The 23,087-nt window shown below is 35.9% G+C and overlaps 1 protein-coding gene across 1 annotated transcript; it reads right to left on the bottom strand.

Moving 5' to 3' along the window:
• Positions 1-1,650: 1,650 nt before the first annotated feature.
• LOC137740057 (protein trichome birefringence-like 39) lies at positions 1,651-6,028 on the bottom strand. The gene is made up of 5 exons (XM_068479846.1): positions 5,532-6,028; positions 5,187-5,358; positions 3,245-3,420; positions 2,889-3,047; positions 1,651-2,337 (listed from the first exon to the last, which is right to left on the bottom strand). Exons 1-5 carry the CDS (start codon positions 5,849-5,851, stop codon positions 2,049-2,051), a joined length of 1,116 nt encoding a protein of 371 aa, XP_068335947.1. The 5' UTR covers positions 5,852-6,028; the 3' UTR covers positions 1,651-2,048.
• Positions 6,029-23,087: the final 17,059 nt, after the last annotated feature.

Here is a 23,087-nt window from a genome sequence, read left to right as displayed (position 1 = left end):
GACAAAATGTTTTTTCATTAAATATAACTAAAGTAAAAATAAATAAATAACCCGTAATTACACCTCTATTTCATAAAGAAGCTTTTTTCTGTATACTTGTCCGAGTTTGGCCAAATATTTTTTATGACTTGATGAAAGTTGGTATGGAGAAGTTTGATTCGGTGATAATTGAAATGACCAGGTCCGGTATGAACTATGAATAACTCAGATTTTGGTTGGCAACACTTATCACCAAACTATAACAGTTGATGTTTAGGGGTTTTAACTATTAACTTCTCAAAGCATCTTTGAAATTTCATCTTAAGGAAAATGGATTCTATTTATGTTTTCATTCCTCCCCTCTTGGTTTATCTGCATAAGAAATGCTAGCAAACCTAATTCTCATTTTAATGGATAACACATGTCATCATTCTCGTTTAACCTAAAAGTATTTAGATTCCGATAAATATTGAAAAATCACTAAACTGATACCATGAAACTTGTGTAACACTATAAAAGAATATGAAACCCATGAAGGTTTTTTTTTTTTAATTATTTTAGCTGTTGGATTAAATTTGAACCATTAAATTTTTTTTTTTTACCTGTTGGATTTGATCATTTTAGATCTTAACTGTTGGATTCAATGAATTTATAAATATAGACCTAGGGGGAATTTCGGCTTAAATTTGCCACAAAATGAGTTTTGGGTTAAAAATCATATTTGGCCCAAGGGTTGGAGCAAGTTGGGGTAGTATTTTTTTTTCTTTTGGAACAAACGATATCATCTACACTAAGGGAGTTGGAGAGTAAGCTCAGCCTCACAATGGACTAGCAATAATGTGGTTCAAATTCGCCTTTGGCAAGAGTCAAACCTAAGACCTCTCACTTACCAGTGAAGAGGAATACCACTAAACTATAGTACTAAGTGGCTTAATCCATATCAATTCCAAAACAAAAATGTAGTCCCCAAATGGAAGGTTTTAGAACCTAAAATTTGAGTTTACTACAAGTGTTGGAGTAGGTCTTAGTGAACAAATGTAAGTGGCATTTTATCACAGTGATGGGAAAGATGTTAAGTCTTTGCATGACGGCGTGGGTTGGAACCCCATCAGTAGCTAATCTAACAACATCTATCGTTTGACACAAAAAAAAAAAAAAAAAAAAAAGAGTCTTAGTGAACAAATGACTAATTCATAATTGCAATTTTGATTCTTACCAAAAAGAAGCACGCGAACGGGTATTGGCCCAGTTTATCTTACCTGTAGAGTTGTAATCCAAATAAACCATATAGCTCACAAGCTAGAAGCAACTTGGTTCATAAAGTACGTAACAGATGCTGCAAGCTCATGCTCAATCACCAATTTGTTTTTCTAATTTGAGGGAAGTTTCTACGATTCAAGAGATCAATTAAACTGTATTCATATACAATTGAATCACGACCGAAGAACCCTCTGTTGGAGAACAATTTAGAACCAACAAAATAACAGAAATACAGAACCGAAATACTTATACTTTATTATTAAAAAAATACTTGCAATACAGAATGAAATTACACAATAAATACAGAAATTAAAATGATACCAACTTGAATGAATCGAAGGTAGAGGCTAGCGCAAAAATTATATCCCTTGAACACTATTTCCGTCTCACTCTTGTGCTTATGGTTTTACAACGTCTGTTTGACCAGGATACAACTATCTGATTATACAACCAACATTGAATTATAGAATTCTAGCACACAAATTAAAACCCTCTTTTGACAATTGTATTAATCAAAACGCTTTTAATTAATTTTAATTAAAAATTTAATTCGAAATGGTTCAACACCTAATCACTAAAAAGGAAGACGAACGTAATAACGACCTCAAGTTCCCTTGAGTTCCCCGATGTGGGACTTAAAAGGAGCTCAAAACTCCAACGCCCTCTTATTGCTCAAATGCGTGCGCAAGTAAAATGCAAAAACAAAACAAGGAAAAGAAAAACCCTACCTTTTCCTGAAACAATGAGAGTTTCTTTCAAGAATGAATGACTAATTAAATACAACAAATTCCTAATGGTTGTTAATATTTTCAAGCAAATAGAGCAGCATAGAGGAGCTGGTTCCAAGTATCCGGCAGGCCGGGAAGGCACCAGTGGCTGCAGTCCGTGCCGTGCTCGCCGCTGTACTTGGATGGGTGTGCATCTTTGCGGATTTGGGAAAGAAATGTGATGTCGAGAAGATAGACTGGTTTCTTAATCCTAGCCAACACTTTGTTGACTACAACCCAAGACAAAGGTACTCCTGCTGGATACTTCCTCCCAAAGTATGGTTGTGCTTCACTTGCGCATGATCTTGTTGGCTGATTCCAATCCTTTCCCCTAATTAATTTCACAAACAAATAAGATTCAATTAATTCCCACTTAATCACTTATTGTTTATTTTCACAAAGCAAAATATAGGATAATAAAAAGGATTTGGGTTTTAAAAAACATAATAATCACAATTTGACATCTGCATAAATTAACTCATGAAAACACTTATAAACATGAAAGTTTATGCGCATTGGATAACTAATCGTTACATATCTTTAAAACAAATTTTCTCCTATGCAAAAATGGACCGTGTGCATGGGTTGTGCATGACCCAAAGAGCAACTCGGTCGATGCACATGACGATATTGCAACTGAATATCAACATTGTGGCAACGACACTCATATTCAATAGATATTATTGATACGATGTTGATATTGTTGATTTGGTAACAATACGCTAATATAACGTTATTACGAATATTTAGTTGCAACATATCATCGTTCACGTCATCCAAGTCACTTGTCCAAATCATGTGGGCGACCCACATGCGCAGGGGAGAAAAACTCATCTTCAAAAACAATAGAACAGAAAGGAGATTGAAGATGGAATTACTCACAGGTAATGGGTAGGAGAAATGCCTTGGAAGAAGACCTTGGTTTTGGAAGGATTGACATTTCGGTCGACCCATCTGGCCCAAGTTGTCATTCCTTTGTAAAATGCGATCAGACGGTTCATATCTTTGTACAATTTTCCCCTTTCTTCAAGGTAGTCCCATCTGCAGCAGACAGCAGGCAGCAGGCGCCCCAAATATTATTGTCACCCTCTTCGTACGTTAATAAAAACAACAAAACAGTTCTTCAAAAAAAAAAAACAACAAAACAGTGCATGTGATATACAACAACAAAACAGTGCATGTGCACTATATAATATATATATACATACATACATATACATATACATATATATACGTACGGCTGTGCTCTTCCAGTGTGAGTCCACCAGTGCCACGTGTCGAAGATCAACATGTCCATGCCTCTCCATGCTTTGCCATCCGTAATTGAGTCAAGCTTCAACACTCGTCCAACCTTCTCGTTGACAAGATCTACCAAGTATGGTGTGCGATACAGCAGTATTTGTACTCCATAGTCCTGGAGTCCAACAAAAATATTACTTTTTAAAAACAAAATTACAATTTTTTTGTTTTTTAATTTTTGAAAGCATCAAAGTTAAATACTATACTATATATATCTAGCTCAATATTTGAAAATAATAGTGAAAGCTGTTAGGTGGTCCAACATGGTGAAAAAATTTGCGAGCACTCAATTGTTATTAGTTTTATAAGTGATACTTATTCTTTCTGTCATACGATGAAGATAGGATTAGGCCATACAATGGAGCGTGGATTAACTAAACATCAAACTTAATACAAATATAATACATCATCGCTATCTATGTGAGTTGAACTTAAAATTTTTCATTTACAAGTGCCGAAAGATACTATTAGATTGTAATAATAATTGATAAAAAAAACTTATAATTAAGTAAATAAAGAGTATTCATCTCTGCACTTACAGTCGCGTACTCACAAAGTCTGCCTACCTCCAAAAGTCCATTTTTAATACAAAGATAATATTGTTAAAGACTTAATCAATAAAATTACAGATCTAAGAACAAATACAAGTTTTCATTTTGGCTTAAATGATTGGTTAAGTGGGTCATCCCTATGATGGGAGTGTCGTGTCATATATGTTATATTACCTAACTACATGTCTAAATTTGGAAAGACAATGTGCTGCAAGCGCAATGGATGGATGATTACCATCTTTGTCAATTAAGGCACTACAATTGAGTGTTCCAAACTTCAATCTAACACGACTTTGAAAAGAATGGAAACTTTCAACGTATTCTTTTTTTTCTTTCTTTTTTTTATATTTCATTTTATTATATATATATATATATATATAGAGAAAAATAAATCTAATTAAGAGAGAAACCTCTAGTACAACCGTTCTCAGTACAATCAAATAGAAAAATATTTCTAGCAATAGTGGGTAAGAACCTATCACAAAAATGAGTGTCTTATATCAAGTGGCCAACACTAGTAATGACATTGGACTATCTGTTTGTCTTTCTTATATATTCATCAATTGGTTAGTTTGGTTCACATATAATCCAAACAAATAGTACAATGTCATTACTAATATAAAGTGGCGTGCCAATAAAATAAAAACACGTGTAAATTTTGTTCATATATTCTTATTTCATTAATACCGAATATCATGTGTCACATGTAGGTTGTTTTCATCAATATATAGTCCTCCTATCATTATCATTTAAAATTTCCAGAAAAATACATAGCAGGCAAATTCAATTTTTTTTTTTGTTATTATTTTCATTTTTGTTGAGGCAGGAATGAATAACCTCTGACGTAGCCTCCCTGCACAGTGAAAAGGCCTAATAAAATCAATCTCGCCACCTCTCATATGAATCATTTACTACTACTTACTACTAGCACAGCATGAATTACGGTTTTTTTTATTTTTATTTTTACAGTATACTAATGTATGTTACGCAATGATAATTAAACGGTTAAAACATCACCATTAAAATCTAATCATTCAAATCCAGCTATTGTAGATTGTGACTGACTCAAGATTTATAAAACTCAATTTTCTTCCAAAAAATTTGAAAGGAAGAAAAAACCTTTAATTGCCTTTTCTTGAAAGCTAAAGAGTGAAAAGGGACAAAACATGCAAAGCACTATTTCATCCAATGATTCTATTCAATTTATAGTGATTTCAAACACACCAAAAAAACAAAAAAACAAAAAAAGTAAAAACAAAAAGTTGAACAAGGAATTAACAAGTTGGAATTATCTATTTCCCAAAAAAAAAAAAAAAAGGTTAGAATTTACCTGGAATGTGACTGAAGCTAAACCATCTTTCTTAACATATGAAGTCCTAGAATTTGGCACCCATGCATGAAGCATACATGTTAAAGACACCCACTGATTGAAACTCAATGAGTCTCCCACAAACATGATCTTCTTCCCCCTCCATTTCTCCAAGAAATGCAAGCCATTGAACCTGCAAAAACAAAAGCGAAAACAGTATTTTCTTAACTCAATCATGACCGTTCAATCTCTGTACTAGTCAGAATTCACAATTGAGCTCAGCTTTGGTTAAGTTGAGTTCTCATTGCAACTACTGCCGGCTCGGCCAGTTGTTCACCTCTCACGCTGAATTACCGAATTGAGTACCTGGGAAGGGGGCAGGAGAAGGGTTGCCATCGGTATTTGAGGAAAGCCGTGTCGGGACGGCCGTACTTTAAGCAGTCGAACTGCGGATCTATGAAGGGACAGGTGGAAGAGTAGTAGGGGGGTTTAGAAGAAGCATCGTAGACCCATGTACCGCGGAACCAGTTGCATTTTCCTGCGAGCTTTCTGGCCACTGAACTGCTAGTACTGGTAGCAGAAGCAGACGGAAGAGCATTATTGGAGGAGGAATTGAATTCCTGTGCTTTTGTTTGGTGGGAAACTAAAAACAGAGTAAAAAACAGAGCTCTGAACAGGAAACCCATTCCCTTGGGTTCCGATCCACAATTTTCTGTTTTTTTGACTTTCAGGACAAGAAATCGGGAGGGAACAACAAAAAAGGACGAGGAATGAGGCAAAAGGTTTCCGAAACGCCTTCTTATATAATGTATGAGAGAGAGAGACGAGGAGAGAGAAAGAGAGAGGAGCCTTCACATGGGATGAGAGACAGACTGCACTTTCAACATTTTAATACGTTTTTTACAGGCAGGCAGGCATTGGGAAATCTTTGGTTGAGCTCTAATTTTTGGAAGTGTGGCATGTGGGGTTTGTCCAACCTCATGTTTTAAAAACTTTGGAATCATGGATTCGTAAATAATGGGAAACAGTTTCCCCAACAAAGAAAGAGTGGGAATTACTTTTTCAAGGTAAATTTTGGTGGCTCATTCAACAACTTTTTCCATATGGTGTGTGGCCAAAATATCAAATCTGCCGTCTTGGTCCAGGTTTATCCCGTACATAGTTTACTGATGTTCTTTGAAGGGAGAGGTTTTTTCTTTACTCGAAAAGCGATACACTACATATTATAATATAAATAGAGAGGCATTAGAAAACACATCATAAATGAAGCATGTGAACTAAGTAGTCCACTTCTATCAACCAAGTTGTACACATAAAAATTTCTCCTTTGGAGGACAAAATACTTATGTTAATATATTTGATTCACCCTTTCACTTAATTGGCAAGAGCCAACAAAATTCTTCGCCCGGACGATTGGACCAACAAAATACGCCTGGTTATTCCTCCTATCGTCTACCAAGCAAATGTCCTCACTGTGGCTTGAAGGGACATTTCAAAAATCAATGTTTTGAGCTTGTTGGCTATCTTGATAATTGGTACAAGAATCGTGATCCCTCCTATAACAAGTTGTGTGCCACGATTGTCGAAACTAAGGAAGATTCTAACATATAGCCAAGAAAGTGTCTACATTGCTCACTAACTCAGGTAACGATGATAAGGCTTTAAAAGCTTCTGCATTTGTTACGAATAATACATGAATAATTAATTTTGGTGCTACTGAATATATGAGTTGTGATTTTAGAAAGGTACAAGCCCTAAAACGATTCACCAAAATTGTCGAGAGTGTTGCCAATGGCAATGCTGCCCACATTATTAGGGAAGGCATTATATGGCTTTCTGATACCCTTAATCTTGATATCGTACTTCTTGTTCCTTCCCTAGATTATGATTTATTATATGCTGCTCAAATCATTGTTGTCTTTACATTGTCTGGTGATGTTTTGCCCTTATTTTTGTGTTTTTAAGAACATTCGGGCTCTCAAGATGATAGGTTATGCCAATATAAAGGGAAAAATCTACTACTTGGAGCTAATATCTACAATACTAGTTTGTTGACTAAAGCTCTTTCCGTGAAACGTTCTCACGAGGAGAAGAATTAAAATTCAGAGGTTTGGTTGTGGCATCGTCGCCTTGGACATGCTTTTTTCGGTCATTTGTAGGATTTGTTTTCTAGCGTATCTCTTAAGTATGATGTTTCTAGTTTTGAAAGTGATATTTGTGAACTGGCTAAAATTTATCATACTTCGTTTCCATCAAGTTTAAATAAATGTTCAGCTTCATTTATGATAATCCATTCTAATATTTGGGGACCATTTGAAACTAGGGGTGGAAAAAAATACCGAATATTCCAAACCGAACTGAAAAAATCCCGAAACTGAACCGAAAAAATACCAAATTGAAAATCCCAAAAATTTCGGTACCTAATACCGAACCGATCCTGAACTTTTGGTATAGGAATCGGTCTCACATTTTCATTCTTTTGGTAATCCCGAACCGAACCGAAATGAAAAAAAATATATTATTTAATTTTAAATATATATTTAGAATTGTAACAGCCATCGATTTTGGTTAAGATTTAATCTCAACTGTTGAATACAAATCAAACCCTCAGAAACTCAGTCACACACTCTCTTTCTCTCTATCTCTCGACTCAACCTCACCTCATCACCCTCCTCGCCGATTTCTCTCTCCGTCTTTGAATCCGGCCACACCCACATCACATAAGTGGCTCATCTCTCTCTCGACTGACCTATCACCTCTCTGATCTCTCTCTCTCGACTTCTCATCCCTCAGACCCTCACTATGGATGAGCCTTTCTTCACAGCATAGAGGCAGAGCCATGACCACTGGCGCTGTTCACTTCTTTAATCTCTCTCTCTCTCTCTCGACTTCTTCATCCACATTCCAGTGCACTATGCATCGATTCTCCCCTAAATCAGGTAAATTTTGGAATTAATTTAGGGTTTGAAATTTAATTTGGGGTTCGAATTCTAGATTAGGGTTTGTGAAATTTAGCACTTGGAACTGATATGGAGGGAGAAGATATGTAATGGCTAAACGATAATATTATAAATTTTAGTGTTTCTACCCTCTGAGCATGTTCTTCTCACCAATAGTATTTGTTTTCACAAGAAATAAAGTAATTTCCATCGGGTTTTTTCCTCGAACATTTACACCCCATTCTTATTGTCTTTCATTTTGAATTTGTCGCAAATTTGCTAGACGTTGGAGCTCATAAATAATTGATTCTACTGTTCTTATAGGCCTTAGCTTTAGCAAAGCAAGTGTTGCTGGTTGAACATTCTTCTCAACTAGTTTCTGGAGTCTTTAACATTGCCTCCGAGGATTTGGAGGTAAGCATTTTGCATTGCTTTATTAGTAGTGTTATTGTTTTCAACTTTTCATATGTTGGTTTAGAAACAATATCCAATTTCCTAGTCTTGTATGTTATTATGATTGCTTTGCCACTAACAAGATGAGTCTTTTTAAGAACAGTATCATGCACTGACCTTTGATTTAGTGAGTGGAAGCCATAATGGTTCATTTAGCTTGATTTATGGTTGCTCTTAATCTTTGTAATGGACCTGAGATATAATATTTCTGTTTTTGGTGTATTCCTTCTCCATTGCTTAATGCATCTTATTTGTTTTGTGTTGAATAAAAAAGTTTGACACTTTTCAAAACCTTCAAGATTTTGAACTTGGTAGCATTATTTAAGAGCTTAATCAACCCTTGTTAATGCTGATGGAAATTGGAAACATAATGATCTATTATGGAAGTATTCTTTTACTAAGCTCTCTGATGCATAAAAATGTTCTCTTCTCACAATCACAACTTTTGTTTTCTTAATAAAATGTATGGCAACATAAGCATTTTACGTTAAGAAACTATATATGAATCAAAACTATCGACGAAGTTAAGTCTTATCTGAATGTGTATTACAACTTCAATAGGGCAACATATAAATTTGACAAAAACACAGTACACATGATCAAGTTCGTTGCATAAACAAAATGTGACATCTCACATTGCCCAAGGGTGTGATCCTTATATGTATATTCCCATCCCTACCTAGCATGAGGCTTTTTGGGAGCTTACTGGCTTCGGGTTTCGTAGGAACTCCGAAGTTAAGCAAGAAGGGGGCTAGAGTAATCTCATGATGGGTGACCCACTGAGAAGTTGCTCGTGAGTTCCCAAAAACAAAACCGTGAGGGAATGTTAAGCCCAAAGCGGACAATATCGTGCTACGGTAGTGGAGTCGGGCCCGGGAAGTGGTCCCGCCCAGGCCAGGATGTGACAATTTGGTATAAGAGCCTAGCCCTGGTCCCGTGTGTACCGACGAGAACGTCGGGCCCCTAAAGGGGGTGGATTGTGACATCCCACATCGCCCAGGGGAGTGATCCTTATATGTATTTTCCCATCTCTACCTAGCACGAGGCCTTTTGGGAGCACATTGGCTTAGAGTTCCGTAGGAACTCTGAAGTTAAGCGAAAAGGGGGCTAGAGCAGTCCCATGATGGGTGACCCACTGGAAGTCGCTCGTGAGTTCCTAAAAACAAAACTGTGAGAGAATGGTAAGCCCAAAGCAGACAATATCGTGCTACGGTGGTGGAGTCGGGCCCGGGAAATGATCCGCCCCGGGCCGGGATGTGACAATTTGGTATCAAAGCATAACCCTAGCCGTGGTGTGCCGACGAGGACGTCGGACCCCTAAGGGGGGTGGATTGTGACATCCCACATCACCTAGGGGTATGATCCTTATATGTATATTCACATCCCTACCTAGCACGAGGCCTTTTGGAGGCTCACTGGCTTCGTGTTCCGTAGGAACTTCGAAGTTAAGCGAGAAGGGGGCTAGAGTAATCCCATAATGGGTGACCCACTGGGAAGTTGCTCGTGAGTTCCCAAAAATAATGTCGTGAGGGAATGGTAAGCACAAAGCGAACAATATGGTGCTACGGTGGTGGAGCGGGCCCGGGAAGTGATTCGCCCTGAGCCGGGATGTGACAAATTGGTATCAGAGCCTAACCCTGGTCGCGAGTGTGCTGACGAGGACGTTGAGCCCCTAAGGAGAGTGGATTGTGACATCCCACATCGCCCATGGGTGTGATCCTTATATGTATATTCTCATCCCTACCTAGCACGAGGCCTTTTGGGAGCTCACTGGCTTCGGATTCCGTAGGAACTCCGAAGTTAAGCGAGAAGGGGGCTAGAGTAATCCCATGATGGGTGACCCACTGGGAAGTTGCTCGTGAGTTCCCAAAAACAAAACCGTGAGAGAATGGTAAACCCAAAGCGGACAATATCGTGCTACGGTAGTGGAGTTGGGCCCGGGAAGTGGTCCTGCCCGGGCCAGAATGTGACAATTTGGTATCAAAGCCTAGCCCTGGTCGCATGTGTACCGACGAGGACGTCGGGCCCCTAAGGAGGATGGATTGTGACATCCCACATTGCCCAGGAGAGTGATCCTTATATGTATTTTCCCATCCCTACCTAGCACGAGGCCTTTTAGGAGCTCACTGGCTTCGGGTTCCATAGGAACTCCGAAGTTAAGTGAGATGGGGGATAGAGCAATCCCATAATGGGTGACCCACTGGGAAGTTGCTCGTGAGTTCCCAAAAATAAAATTGTGAGGGAATGGTAAGCCCAAAGCTGATAATATCGTGTTACGGTGGTGGAATGGGCCCGGGATGTGACACAAAAGATTCGATAAAATTAACTTAACGTCGATTGGGAAATTATCAGAGAGGTAGCTGCCAACATATATTATCTGGTATAACTCGATCTATAGATGCATGGTTCTATTGTACGTCGACAAAGAATCTTACTTTCAAGATTCGATTAAGCAGTCAAATGCAAAGCTTCTAGGGTTTGGGGTATGAACAGAGAGCACGTACGTAATTGTCCCTCATTACAATTTTAGCCCAAAAGCATAATATGTCAAGTTTCAGCCTAATAGCCCAAAAGCCCAAAACTATTTTGGGATTCTCGATTTGTCCAGAAATTCCGAAACTATTTCGGGATTCTCGAAAATTTGGTTTGGGATCGGTCTTGAAATTGGGATTCCCGAAAACTTTGGTCCGAGAATTGGGACATGGTTTCGGTTTGGTATCCTATACCGAACCAGCCCTAGTTAATATTGTTACGTATGACATGAATTTGTTTGATGAAGTCTAAAAGTGAAGTTCTTCGTTTCAGAAATTTCACAAAATGGTACAAGTACAATATAAGTCACAAATACATATTCTCAGGAGTGATAATAAGGGCGAGTATGTGAACTCTATATTTCAAGCTTTTCTTGATCATCATGGCATTGCTCATCAAATTACATGTTCATATACTCCATAACAAAATAAGATTGCAAAAAGAAAGAACTATCAACTTATGGAGATTGATCATGCTTCCTTGCTTGATGCACTTATCGTATTGGAGAGAAGATCTCACCTCCATCACCTCCATCATGTATCTCATCAATCATGTTCTATGTCTTACGGTACGTGATTGTGGGGTATGCTTTAGATAAAAAAAGGATATCATTGTTATCACCCTTTGATGACAAATATGTTTGTCACTATGGATGTTTCCTTTCATCAGAATGATTTGTTTTTTGACAATCTCTAGTTCTCACTTCAAGGGGGAGAATCAGACGGATGTTCAAACTCTTAATTATAGTAATTCAAATACCGATATTGTAAATGATTTAGATTTAAGTAGTGATGACTTGGAACAAGTGGTGTCCATTCACAAGAAAATAATGTTGTGAATGACTTGGAATTAAGTGGTAACATTTTGGAGACAAATGGTGATCATTCACAGAAAAACATTGTTGAAAACCTTGAAAGGTATGAGTCGACGTATGACAGTTAACTACATGCTTTCTCACTGCCGCTAGCTACCTCATTGTCAGTCTCGCCACTTCGGAGCCCTAATAATAATATCAATTGTCTTCAATCCCGTATGCACCACCACAATGTCATCTCCCTAACCGTGTGAATCGATGTATTTCTAAACTTACTTACAAAGCTGGCCCTTAGTGCAATACTAGATATCCGATGAAGAAATCCAAACTTGAGTCTAATGTGTTATACCCATTAAGTATGCGTCTATTAATCACTTGTTAAAATCAAATAAGTCATTTGTGTATCAATTGTCTATTGTATCTATTCCTAACAGTGTGCAAGAGACTTTAATTGATTTATGTTGGCAAGTAGCAATGAATGAAGATTTGAATTCTTTGAAGAAGAATGTGACCTGGTAGATCATAGACTTCCCAACTGGCAAGAAATCTATGGGATGCAAATGAGTCTATAATGTGAAGTACACAGTTGATAGGATGATGGATTGCTTTAAGGAGAGACTGGTAGCTAAAAGGGTACACCCATAAATATGGAATCAACCATACATATACATTTGCCCATGTGGCCAAGATCAACACAGTCTGTGTTTTGTTGTCCTTGGTTGCCATTTTTAATTGGCCTTTACAACAGTTTGATGTGAAGAATTCTTCTTACTTGGAGATTTGAAAGAAAAGATTTATATGGATCTTCCACTAGGATGTAATGCTCCAAATAAAAACAAAATAAAGGTGTGCATGTAAAGAAATCCTTGTATGGTTTGAAATAGTGTCCTCGAGCAGGGTTTGAAAGATTCATGAAATCTGAGCGACCATTCTGGTTGCGAACAAAGTAACTCCCATCATACTTTGTTCCCGAAAATGTGAAGTGGGAAACTCATTGCACATATTGTGTATGCAAATGATATGGTGGTAACATGTAATGATTTGGAAGAACGTGCGACCTTGCAAAAATACTTTTCTAGAGAATTAGAGATGAAGGACCTTGATCATTGACATATTTATAGGGATTGAGGCATCGAGAAATGGTTATGGAATTTTCTTGTTTCGTTTCTCAATAGTGAATAGTAAGACTAAGCTCATGAGCTTATTATCATAGAGCAAAAATATATTATAGATTCGTTGCACGAAATGGGCATGTCAGCTTGTCAGCCAGTAGCTACACCATTAGAGCAAGGATTAAAACTTAGTGTTGATCCTAATCAAGTACCGGTTGACAAAGGGAGATACCAAAGGTTAGTAAGCCGAGTTGACAAAAGAGATATCAAAAGTTAGCAAATCGTTTAATGTACTTGGCACACACAAGGTCTAACCTTGCCTATGCCTTGAGTGTGGTGATTTAATATACGCATGATCCTGGAGAACAACACATATGAATAAGGTAATGAAAATTTTGTGTTATTTGAAGGGAGGCTTGGCTAAAGGAATTTTGTTAAATAGAATAACCATCTTAGAGTTGAAGGTTATATTGATGAAGATTTGGCTGGTTCTATTGACAATAGGCACTCAACATAGCTTACCTTACATTTATTGGGGATAACTTGGTTACATGGAGGAGTAAGAAACATAATGTGGTTGCCTGTTCTAGTGCAGAAGTAGAATAAAGAGATATGACTTGGAATTTGTTTGCAGAATATATGCACCAACTTGAAGGAGAGTATTGAAAAATCATTGGAAACGAATTCCTGATTTGTTGTACATCTACCTTTTATATATTTGCCTAGTTAGTACGTCAACTCCACTTTACAAGGAGCTGATTGATCATATCAATTGTACACAATCCCTTCGTATCAATGAAAAACAAAACATTATTTAAAAAAAGCACTCTCTTTTACTCGAACATTATCAAATGAAATTCAATCATGAACATCGAAGGAAGCACTAATGATGTGTGATTCAATCGGATTCACATATGGAGACAACTTTAGTGGCACGACACTCCGAGCTAAGCAATTGAAAGCACAATTATATACTGATTTTCATCCGGTGTATAATTATCAACTGATCATTTAGCTTGGAGCTCGGTGAAAGATACATGAGAGCATGTAATTCTTTATCTAATTTCATTCGTTTATATTCATACATGGAGCAATAAAGAATCATCATCACATACATGAGAATTCAAAATCAGAACCTCAATGTCGTTGTATTGAAAAATAAATAGATAAACTTTTTACGTTAAGTGGTCCACCATCAGTACCACTTATTGTTAGGTTCTGAGTTTTATCATAAAAAGTTTCGGTAATATTAGAAGTACAACTTCTACATAAATTATATATATTTTTTTTGTATTCTCTAATGTGGGACTCTATTCTCCAACAGTAATTAGATAAAGATTCATAATCAATATTACATGACAAGGGTTAATTAGGGTGTGCATGTAAAGAGTCATTCTTTCACACTTGCCATGGATTTAACCGATCCAAATTTTATTTAATATCATCTGCAGATGATGTATTGGCACCAGGTCTTGAGTACCTAGTTTCTTATTTATTGATGGGATAACAAAATTCAACATCCTCCAACTCAAGTCAAAACAGGTTTTCCCATCAAATCAAAGAATTGGTGGAGGTGAGGAGAGGTGGTGGCGGCTGTAGGGTGGGGAAAGTGGGCAAGATATATAGATACGGGAGAGGGTCACAGACTCATAAGGATGGGGGGGACATGACCTTTCTCTTTTGCTAGGTATTTTTCTCAAAGCCAAAAAAATCAAAAATAAAAAATGAAAAGAACTTTAACTTTTCTCACAAGGGCATTTTTTTTTTTTTTTTTTTTTGGGGGTGGGGGTGGGTGATAAGTGTTACAAAAACAACTAAAAAAATATTAGCATATAAAATAGATCACTTAGAATAGGATCATTCTAGTAATCACATTGATTTTCATTCTGATTCATATGAATTGAGTAAACAACTTATATGGTTTAGTACGTACCATTTCTACTTTAATTCTAGAAAATTTTGGTAAACAATTTTAATAAGAATCTGATTCTAATCTCATCCCATTCTAACTCCTGTCAGTTCACTCTCTCTCATTCTAATTACGTATTATTAAACGAGCTATTAATATAATAAGGTGAGCTGGAATCATATATAGCACTTGGAGACATACTGATTGCTACTTACTTGATAAAAAAATATAGCTTAATTGAGAAACCACAAATAAACCTTTGCGGCCACCATATTTTGAATGGAAGACACCACTCTGCTGACTAATTTTTAAGTTCTATACTGACTTATTCAACAAAGTTTTCAGCCATCTTTCCTTTTTATCTCAAGCATCGCAAGCTAGCATGCAATAATATGAGAGTCTGTAAGAGATTTTTCAGTATATTCAAAACGTGAAAGTTAATATTATCATATTATAAGTAAAGAGACATTGATAATTATAATTTTTCTTCATTTATATTATGATATGTGATATATTATTTTATGATCGTGCACACGAAAAGATCTCTGAGTGTAAATTATGGCATAAACGTTGCATGCAATGTGTCTTAGAACGGGTCATCCAGGTTTAGTCCAAGTGGAGGTTGCGGGGTGGTTCAACCATATTCCATTTATGTTATATGGATAAGATCTTAGCTAGTATGGTTGTTTTGAAATGGACCTCTTAATTGGAGGAGGATTATCTAACTTCTTAATCTCTCTATCCTTCTATCTCTTTTTATTTGAACGGTAACGGTTAAATCACGTCAACATCTTCTATTGATTTTTTTATAGAGATAATAAGACAAAAAATAATATGTGAAATGAGGAGATAAAAAGGGATAAGAATATGAGGATAGAGAATCCTCCCCCCTCTTAATTACTCTAAGCCGTTGATGGATGTTTAATTAATTGATGTTTTTTGGGTCAATCTTCGCGTGATAAACGAGGAACTGGAGGGACCACTGGACCATATAGACAACACGGACCCAAATCTGACTAGCTAGATTAATAAATGGTCTAGCAAGCATGCAAACATTATTTTAAGAGTAATACTAGGGAGATTAAATTTGTAGATAAAATTTACAAATTAAATGATATGTCACTAATAGAAATGAGCACGTTTATCAATGCTTCAGTAATAATCTAATCATCAACTCTCATATCATTTAGTTTACAAAATTTAGTCTCTCTAACATTACCTTTCTTTAAATTGGATAATGTTAGGAAAATCAAAATTTTAAACTGAATTTACAAACCAAATTATGTATCATTAATAGAAAATAAACACGTTAATCGATAATTAATTAATAATCCAATCATAAACAGTCACATTATTTGGTTTACACAATTTGGTCTCCCTATCATTACAATAAAATTAAAATCATTGATTTGTTCAATACATATGAATGACTCGATAATTTTCAATTTTATTTATTTTTCAATTGGGAATATCATTAAATAATGATCAATAAAATGAACGGTTCAAATTAGAATTTATACGATATAAAGATGACATATAAGGCCGGTGATGTTAAAAAATGAATGACTACATATCCATGCATGGCTCTCATGCAAGTGTCAACAATCAAGTCTCAATAAGTTGTAGAAAGTACATGCCTCGTCCATATAACTTGTATGGACGAAAAACGTATTTTCTACGATTTATTGGGAGTAATACTAGCAAAATTCATATCTTGTTAGGAGCTCGGTCTGATTTTCAGTGAGAGTCATATGTGAAGGGAGCCCAACGAGTCACGACTATGTAGTCCACATATATGGATGGTTAATTAGGCTGCATTTGTAATATTGTCACTTTTTTCTTGCTACTTTAAACTGCAAGTTTTCAACACAAACTGAAGAAGAATTGTTGATATAGGCTTAGTTAAGTTTGTTGAAATATTGTGTTTTTCTATTTGCGCTCACATGGAAATTTGAATTTCATTTTTATAGTTTAGATGAATTTAACGATAGTGTCAATCTTATCATTTATAAACTAAATAAATAAATTATTCAATGTCTCTAGTTGTTTATTGATCTATCTATAAAAAATAAATTGTAGAACTGAATTAGCGTCCAATAGATCATATCATATTCAAGATGCATATTTATGAAAAATAAATATAAAAACAATTTCTTTTGTATTATGGGAAGAGTAGAGATCTCAATTAGAGAGCTCTTCTAATGTTGAAAACAAAAAATATATAACTAGAACAGTAATTAGTTAGTAACCTTCGATTAATATTATATGTGCTAGGATGACGCATGATTATGAGAATTACCTTAGATTATCTTCAGTATCCAATAATAAAAAGGTTTTGTTTGTCAGAACATGATATCGATAACATGCATTTATATATAAAAAGTATTTTAGTTAAAGTGGTTTTGAGATTGATATAACTACTTATTTTGATTTTTGAAATTTGAAATCGATAGAAGTGATCTTTAAGTTTGTCCATCATAAATTATTTTGGTATTTCGTGAAAAATATTTGTTAAATAAGGACTAGAATGACAAAAATACCCTCAATTTATAATAACCAATGATTAAAAATGATTTGACAAAAAATGAGGATAACTTTATCATTTTCTCTTTAGTTGTCAGAGTTTTTTCAAGAAGTACTAAAATGATATATGTTAGACAAACTCATGAACCAGTTATATCGATTTTAAATCTCAAGAATCAAAATAAAAAATTATGCCAATCTTATAGATCATTTGGCTAAAAAATATATAATATATTCCTATTTTCTGCTATATTAATAAATTAGTGGATCGAAAGATAGATTTCGTATGTATAAATACTCCAACACATGAGGATAATGACTGTAATGTCATGTATGGCAGAAAGATATTCGTGGAAAGTTCATTGCCATTATTGGTACGCTCACATTGACATGGGGCTAACCCTTAACATGGAGGGCCGGTGACCAGAAGAAGCCAAAAACAATAATTGACTTTTGGTTTCCGATTTGTCTTGTTGTTCTTGGATCAATCATGCACTGTCCTCAAAGCCATCTCCACCACAGAGACTCAGAGTCAGAGTCAGAGTCACCAGTCACCACCTCCACCTTCGATCGATCGATCGGCCTGCTTGTTGTTTCTTTGATTCTTCCGCATGATGATTGATTGTTCATCGGCTAGTTAATCAGCCCTACCCCCACGGCAGGAAAAAGAAAATTATAGAAAAATGAGGATTACTTGCCCACGGCGACCGTGACGTTTTGAGAAGAAAAAAAAAATTAAAATTTGATTGTGTGAAATTATATTTCTATTATATATTTCTTATTTATGTTCTTTTTTAATTAAAAAATTAAACTGATAATTTCATAGAATTTTAGTTGACAATGAGTGTTTTATTAATTAGTAGAAATTACTTGTCAGCTACGTAAACGAGAGAAGAGTAGTAGTGTAGTTCTTTGAATTTTGATATTTTTTTCTAAATAGCGCGAGTATTACAACGGAGAATGTTTGCCTTTTTCTAGTGAATGGTAATTAGCATAGCAGGAAAAACTTCGGTAAAAAAAGTTGCACGCCTTTCTTAGCTTCACTCTCTCACAAAACCTTTTGTATTCGGCCTCACTCTCATGTCGACATAATAACATTTTAGTGAATTGTCATACAAGTTCGATAATGTTCTCAAATTATTTTAATTGACTACGAGCTTCACATTCTATGCATACATAATTATATGCAGTAATCGGTTTCTACCTCCTTTGGATATAGTGATCGATTTCTTATTTCTAATCTACAAGTTGTCTAGTGACCTAAAAAGTAAACTTTTTCGGTTGGTTTTGTGGACTTTTAAGAGACTTCATTTGTACTCGAATTCAGAATAATTCTACGACATCGATCAACTTTGCTAACCATATATTTCGATATTAGTGAAGCCAGCTGATTCAATTATTCATGTTTATCCCTTACGCTGAAATAAAATACACATTTAAGTTGTTCATATCAACAAACCAAACAATAAAATAGTAATTAATAATCAAATCTTAAGCTTTACACTTCATGAAAGATACCTTTCTTTTTGGGACAAATAATGAAAGATGCCTTCAATCCTACACAACACTTGTCTTTAATTGGCGATCTGAAATTATCAACTTTCTGTAATTTGTATTTAGTTTAAATTTGCCGGACATAACAACAAAATCTAAGGGCATTGCACTTACAATACAAGTAATGGAGTGTGAAGGAATATGTATAATTCACATTCATTTGTTTACGAAGAAGGAATTGAAAAGTAGGCGAGTCCTATATGTTTTAGGTACGACATACCTAAAAAATAAAGGTATTCCGTTAATATAACGAAAGTTGTTTATCCCATACTCATTCTTTCTCATACCTATTCATTTTCATTCACATACTACGTAAGTAAATATGCCCTAAAAGCATCTATAACTAGATATGGTCCAAAGAAATAGATCAATAGATGGAGTGATTTTGACGAATGATGTTATTATTTTCTTATGTTTATGTGAGTTAGCATTATTTTCATTTTGTTCCCTAAAATTATTGGGTTGTTAACATATAAAAGTTCAAACATATGTCTTTCCGGCCCTTAATTTCATTAAATTTTATGATCTTTCTTTTACTTTCTTAAATATCTATTGAACCCTAAGCAATTCAGTCTCCAGAAGAATGTCACCCTCGGCAGAAAAATATTATAAACACAAAAAGTTGCTTTATATACACACGCACTTACTATATATCTTGTTTGGGATAAAAATATAGTGAGAGCTGAAGCTTTAGAAGCTCATTAGCCGGATAGTTAGTTACTAAGTGCAGTTTACGTCATGTCCAGCAGCAGCAACACGTACACTTTGAATGGATAATTACAACAAAACAAAAATAATTAATTGGATATATTATGTAGGAAGGAAGGATTGGATTATATAATCTTCTACGTGGGACTTGTAAAACAAATGATTCCGAAACATGTAACGTGACTAATTAATTAAGTAATTAAAGAAGACCCATTTTCTTCCGAAGACTCAATTATGGGAATGCAATTAACATTATCCTGTGATGATTGATTTAATTTGAGAATTGGATTCATCTACCTAACTTGCGCTTTTGAATTAACAGACGGTCTTTGGGCAGCCATTTTAGTATTTAAATATAATATGGATCACTTGGCCAACTATTTCGTTTGGCTTAGCACCGTAAATTAGGATGTATGCTCCTCATCTTATTTATTACCGTTAGATAAGTTTGAATTTCGAGATTCTGATAGTAGATAGACATAAATTTCAAAATTTAAACTCATTTAACGATTATAAATAAAGTTGTAAATACTACCACCACTTAAAGATCATAAGCAAAAATGCACTATGCGTTCCCTAACCCTAAATTTGAATTACATACAAATTAAGGATATTAATCTTCTTGTCGTAACATGTGCTCAATACCATTACCATATTAATAAGCCAATTAATTAATTGACATCTTAATTGAGGTTGGTGTGAGTTGTCACATTTGGCTCCTCCTGTCGCACCGACTCATCACTATCACTACTGTAAGTGTTCCAGTCACTTGTGCTTTGCTCATCACTCATTCTAATCATTCTCCAAGAACGCCTTCTCTAAATGCACCTACCCTCCCCGTCTCATTCATTTTCATCCCTTCCTATTTGAACGATCACGATTAAATCATATCAATATTTTGTATCGATTTTTTTTTATAAAAATAATAAGACAAAAAACAATAAAAATATTAACGTAACTTAACCATGACCGTTCAAATAGGAAGGAATGAGAAGAAGATGGGATGGGGGAGGACAGACAATCCAAATCCTCTCTAAACATCTTCAATTTCTCTAACTTTATTTTTATTTCCTATTCGAAGGACTTCGATGTGATTTGTTCATTTATTTTGTCTGATAACAACTCTAGTTGCTATTACGAGACTCTTCTCTGCAAATATGCGCGGTTGGTTCATTGGAGATTGACTCTTCCCAAGATCCTCGCTTTGTTCTACGGGTTCTTCGTGGTAGATACGGTGGGTTCAATGGCAGTGCAGCTTGGATTTGGGGTGTAGTTATGGGTTCTTTAGTTGTTAATTAATTTAGTCATTTAGAGTTGTAGTTTTTGTAGTTATGTTAGAATGTGTGTATTGTACACGTATTTAATTTACTATTAAAATTGTTTTAATAAATATCTTTAAAATAACAAAAAAATAGAATAAGCCAACTCCTGCCGTTTATTTCGATCAAGTTGCTGCTATTGATATTTGTTAGTGGCGAACACTGCTGGAATTCTATACTACATGATGTTTTACTTAGTTTCGCTTGATTAATTGGCCTATAGGCGTTTAGCCCGTTGTTAACCCCAAAAGAAAATAAAATATTATTGGAAGAATTAGCCATCCTACAGCCGTCAAGCCGTCCTACAACCGTCCTACAGCCGTCCTACCTTGTCCTACCTACACACTAGCCGTCCTACAGCCGTCAAGCCGTCCTACCTTGTCCTACCTACACACTAGGACGGCTAACTTGTCCTACCTACACACTTGTATCATGTATATATATCCTTGTAATCTTGTAGAGAAACATAATGAGAAAAAGCATTCTCTTCCATATTTTCCACATGGTATCAGAGCCGGAACCTTAACCGGCCTGACTCCATTGTTGTCCCTTCTCTTCTTCTGCACATTCGTTTCGATAATGGCAGAAGATAATCTTTTTGTCTCAGAAGCTGAAAGCTTCACAGCTCCTCGCCCTAGTTTTCCAGAAGCTGAAGTCAACCCAAACCAACGTTTGTGTTCTGTGTTGTTAAATGAGTTTAACTATCTTCCATGGTCCAGATCAATATCTCTTGCCCTTGGAGGAAGATCCAAACTTGGATTCGTCAATGGAAGTATTGAAGCACCTGACGTCGCATAGCCGGAGTATGAAGCATGGCTGTGCAAAGACCAGCTGGTCATGTCGTGGCTCCTCAACTCCATGGATCCTAAGCTGTCTGAAATTTTCAGTTTTTCAGAATCCTCTAGTGCTCTTTGGAAGGCAATCAAGGACATGTATGGAAATCAAAACAATGCTGCTCGAGTGTTCCAGCTTAAGAGGAATCTTGCAAGTCTTCAACAAGGTGATAAATCCTTTGTTCATCATCTTAGTTGCATGAAAAACATGTGGAACGAACTAGAAATGTATCGACCACACACTATCGATGCTGCCGTACTGTTAAAAAGGTCCGAGGAAGACAAAATCTTTCATTTGCTTGCAAGTTTGGGTTTTGAATATAAAGATCTTAGAAGCCATATTCTAATGAATCCCGAACTTCCATCATTAGCAAGTGTTTGCACTACTATCCAGCGAGAAGAAGTACGCAGAAAAGTCATGAATGTTGACGTAAAACCTAGTGTGTCTGAGGCTAGAGCTTTTGTGACAAATCACAAGTCATTTGGAGATAAAGTATACAAGGGAAAAAGGCCAGATCTGAAATGTCTACATTGTAATAATGTTGGACATCTAATAGATCGATGCTGGATATTGCACCCTGAGTTGAAGCCAAGGTTTGAGAACAAGCCTTTAAGAGATCATAAGGGCTCACACGCTAGACCACATACAAACAAGTACCATGCTGCTGCTGCTACATCCATTGGTGGGTCGATGAACTTTACAGTCAATCCGGCTGACTTGTTGAATGAGTTCTCAACCTACCTTCAAACCAGAAAAGGAAGCACAGGTGAAACGTCGACTGGGGAAAGTCAAACTGCTCTTCTTGGACAGTTTGCAGGGTTCTTAGCTGAATCTGGTCATGTACCTCAAGGAGACATTCCAGGTATCATGTGTGCTCTTTCAACTGCTCTAAATGTTAGTCACTCTTATGATTTTTGGATTATAGACTCAGGTGCCACAGATCACATGACAAATCAATATTCTAAGCTATACGATTTTGAAAGCCACACTAAACCATCACTAGTTTCTATAGCAAATGGTAGAGGTGTGCCAGTTCTAGGTAGAGGGAAAGTTAAACTGATCTCAGAAACTGTTGAGTCCACAGCGTTATATGTTCCATCTTTTCCTTTTCAATTATTGTCCGTAGGAAAGATTACAAACTTTCTAAACTGTCGTGCAATTTTTTCCCCCCACAATGTTGTTTTTCAGGATCTAGCCACCAAGAAGCTGATTGGTGAAGGTCATT

The sequence above is a fragment of the Pyrus communis genome, chromosome 7 (genome assembly GCF_963583255.1).
Source record: "Pyrus communis chromosome 7, drPyrComm1.1, whole genome shotgun sequence".
NCBI classification, from domain to species: domain Eukaryota; kingdom Viridiplantae; phylum Streptophyta; class Magnoliopsida; order Rosales; family Rosaceae; genus Pyrus; species Pyrus communis.
This window is presented reverse-complemented; position numbering and strand designations above follow the sequence as displayed.

Coding starts and splice junctions, on each gene's coding strand:
- LOC137740057 (XM_068479846.1), bottom strand. CDS start 5,851: ATGGGTTTCCTGTTCAGAGCTCTGTTTTTTACTCTGTTTTTAGTTTCC. Junction 5,359..5,531: donor TTCTCCTGCCCCCTTCCCAG/GTACTCAATTCG, acceptor TTGTTTTTGCAG/GTTCAATGGCTTGCATTTCT. Junction 2,338..2,888: donor ATTTCTCCTACCCATTACCT/GTGAGTAATTCC, acceptor GAAATTAATTAG/GGGAAAGGATTGGAATCAGC.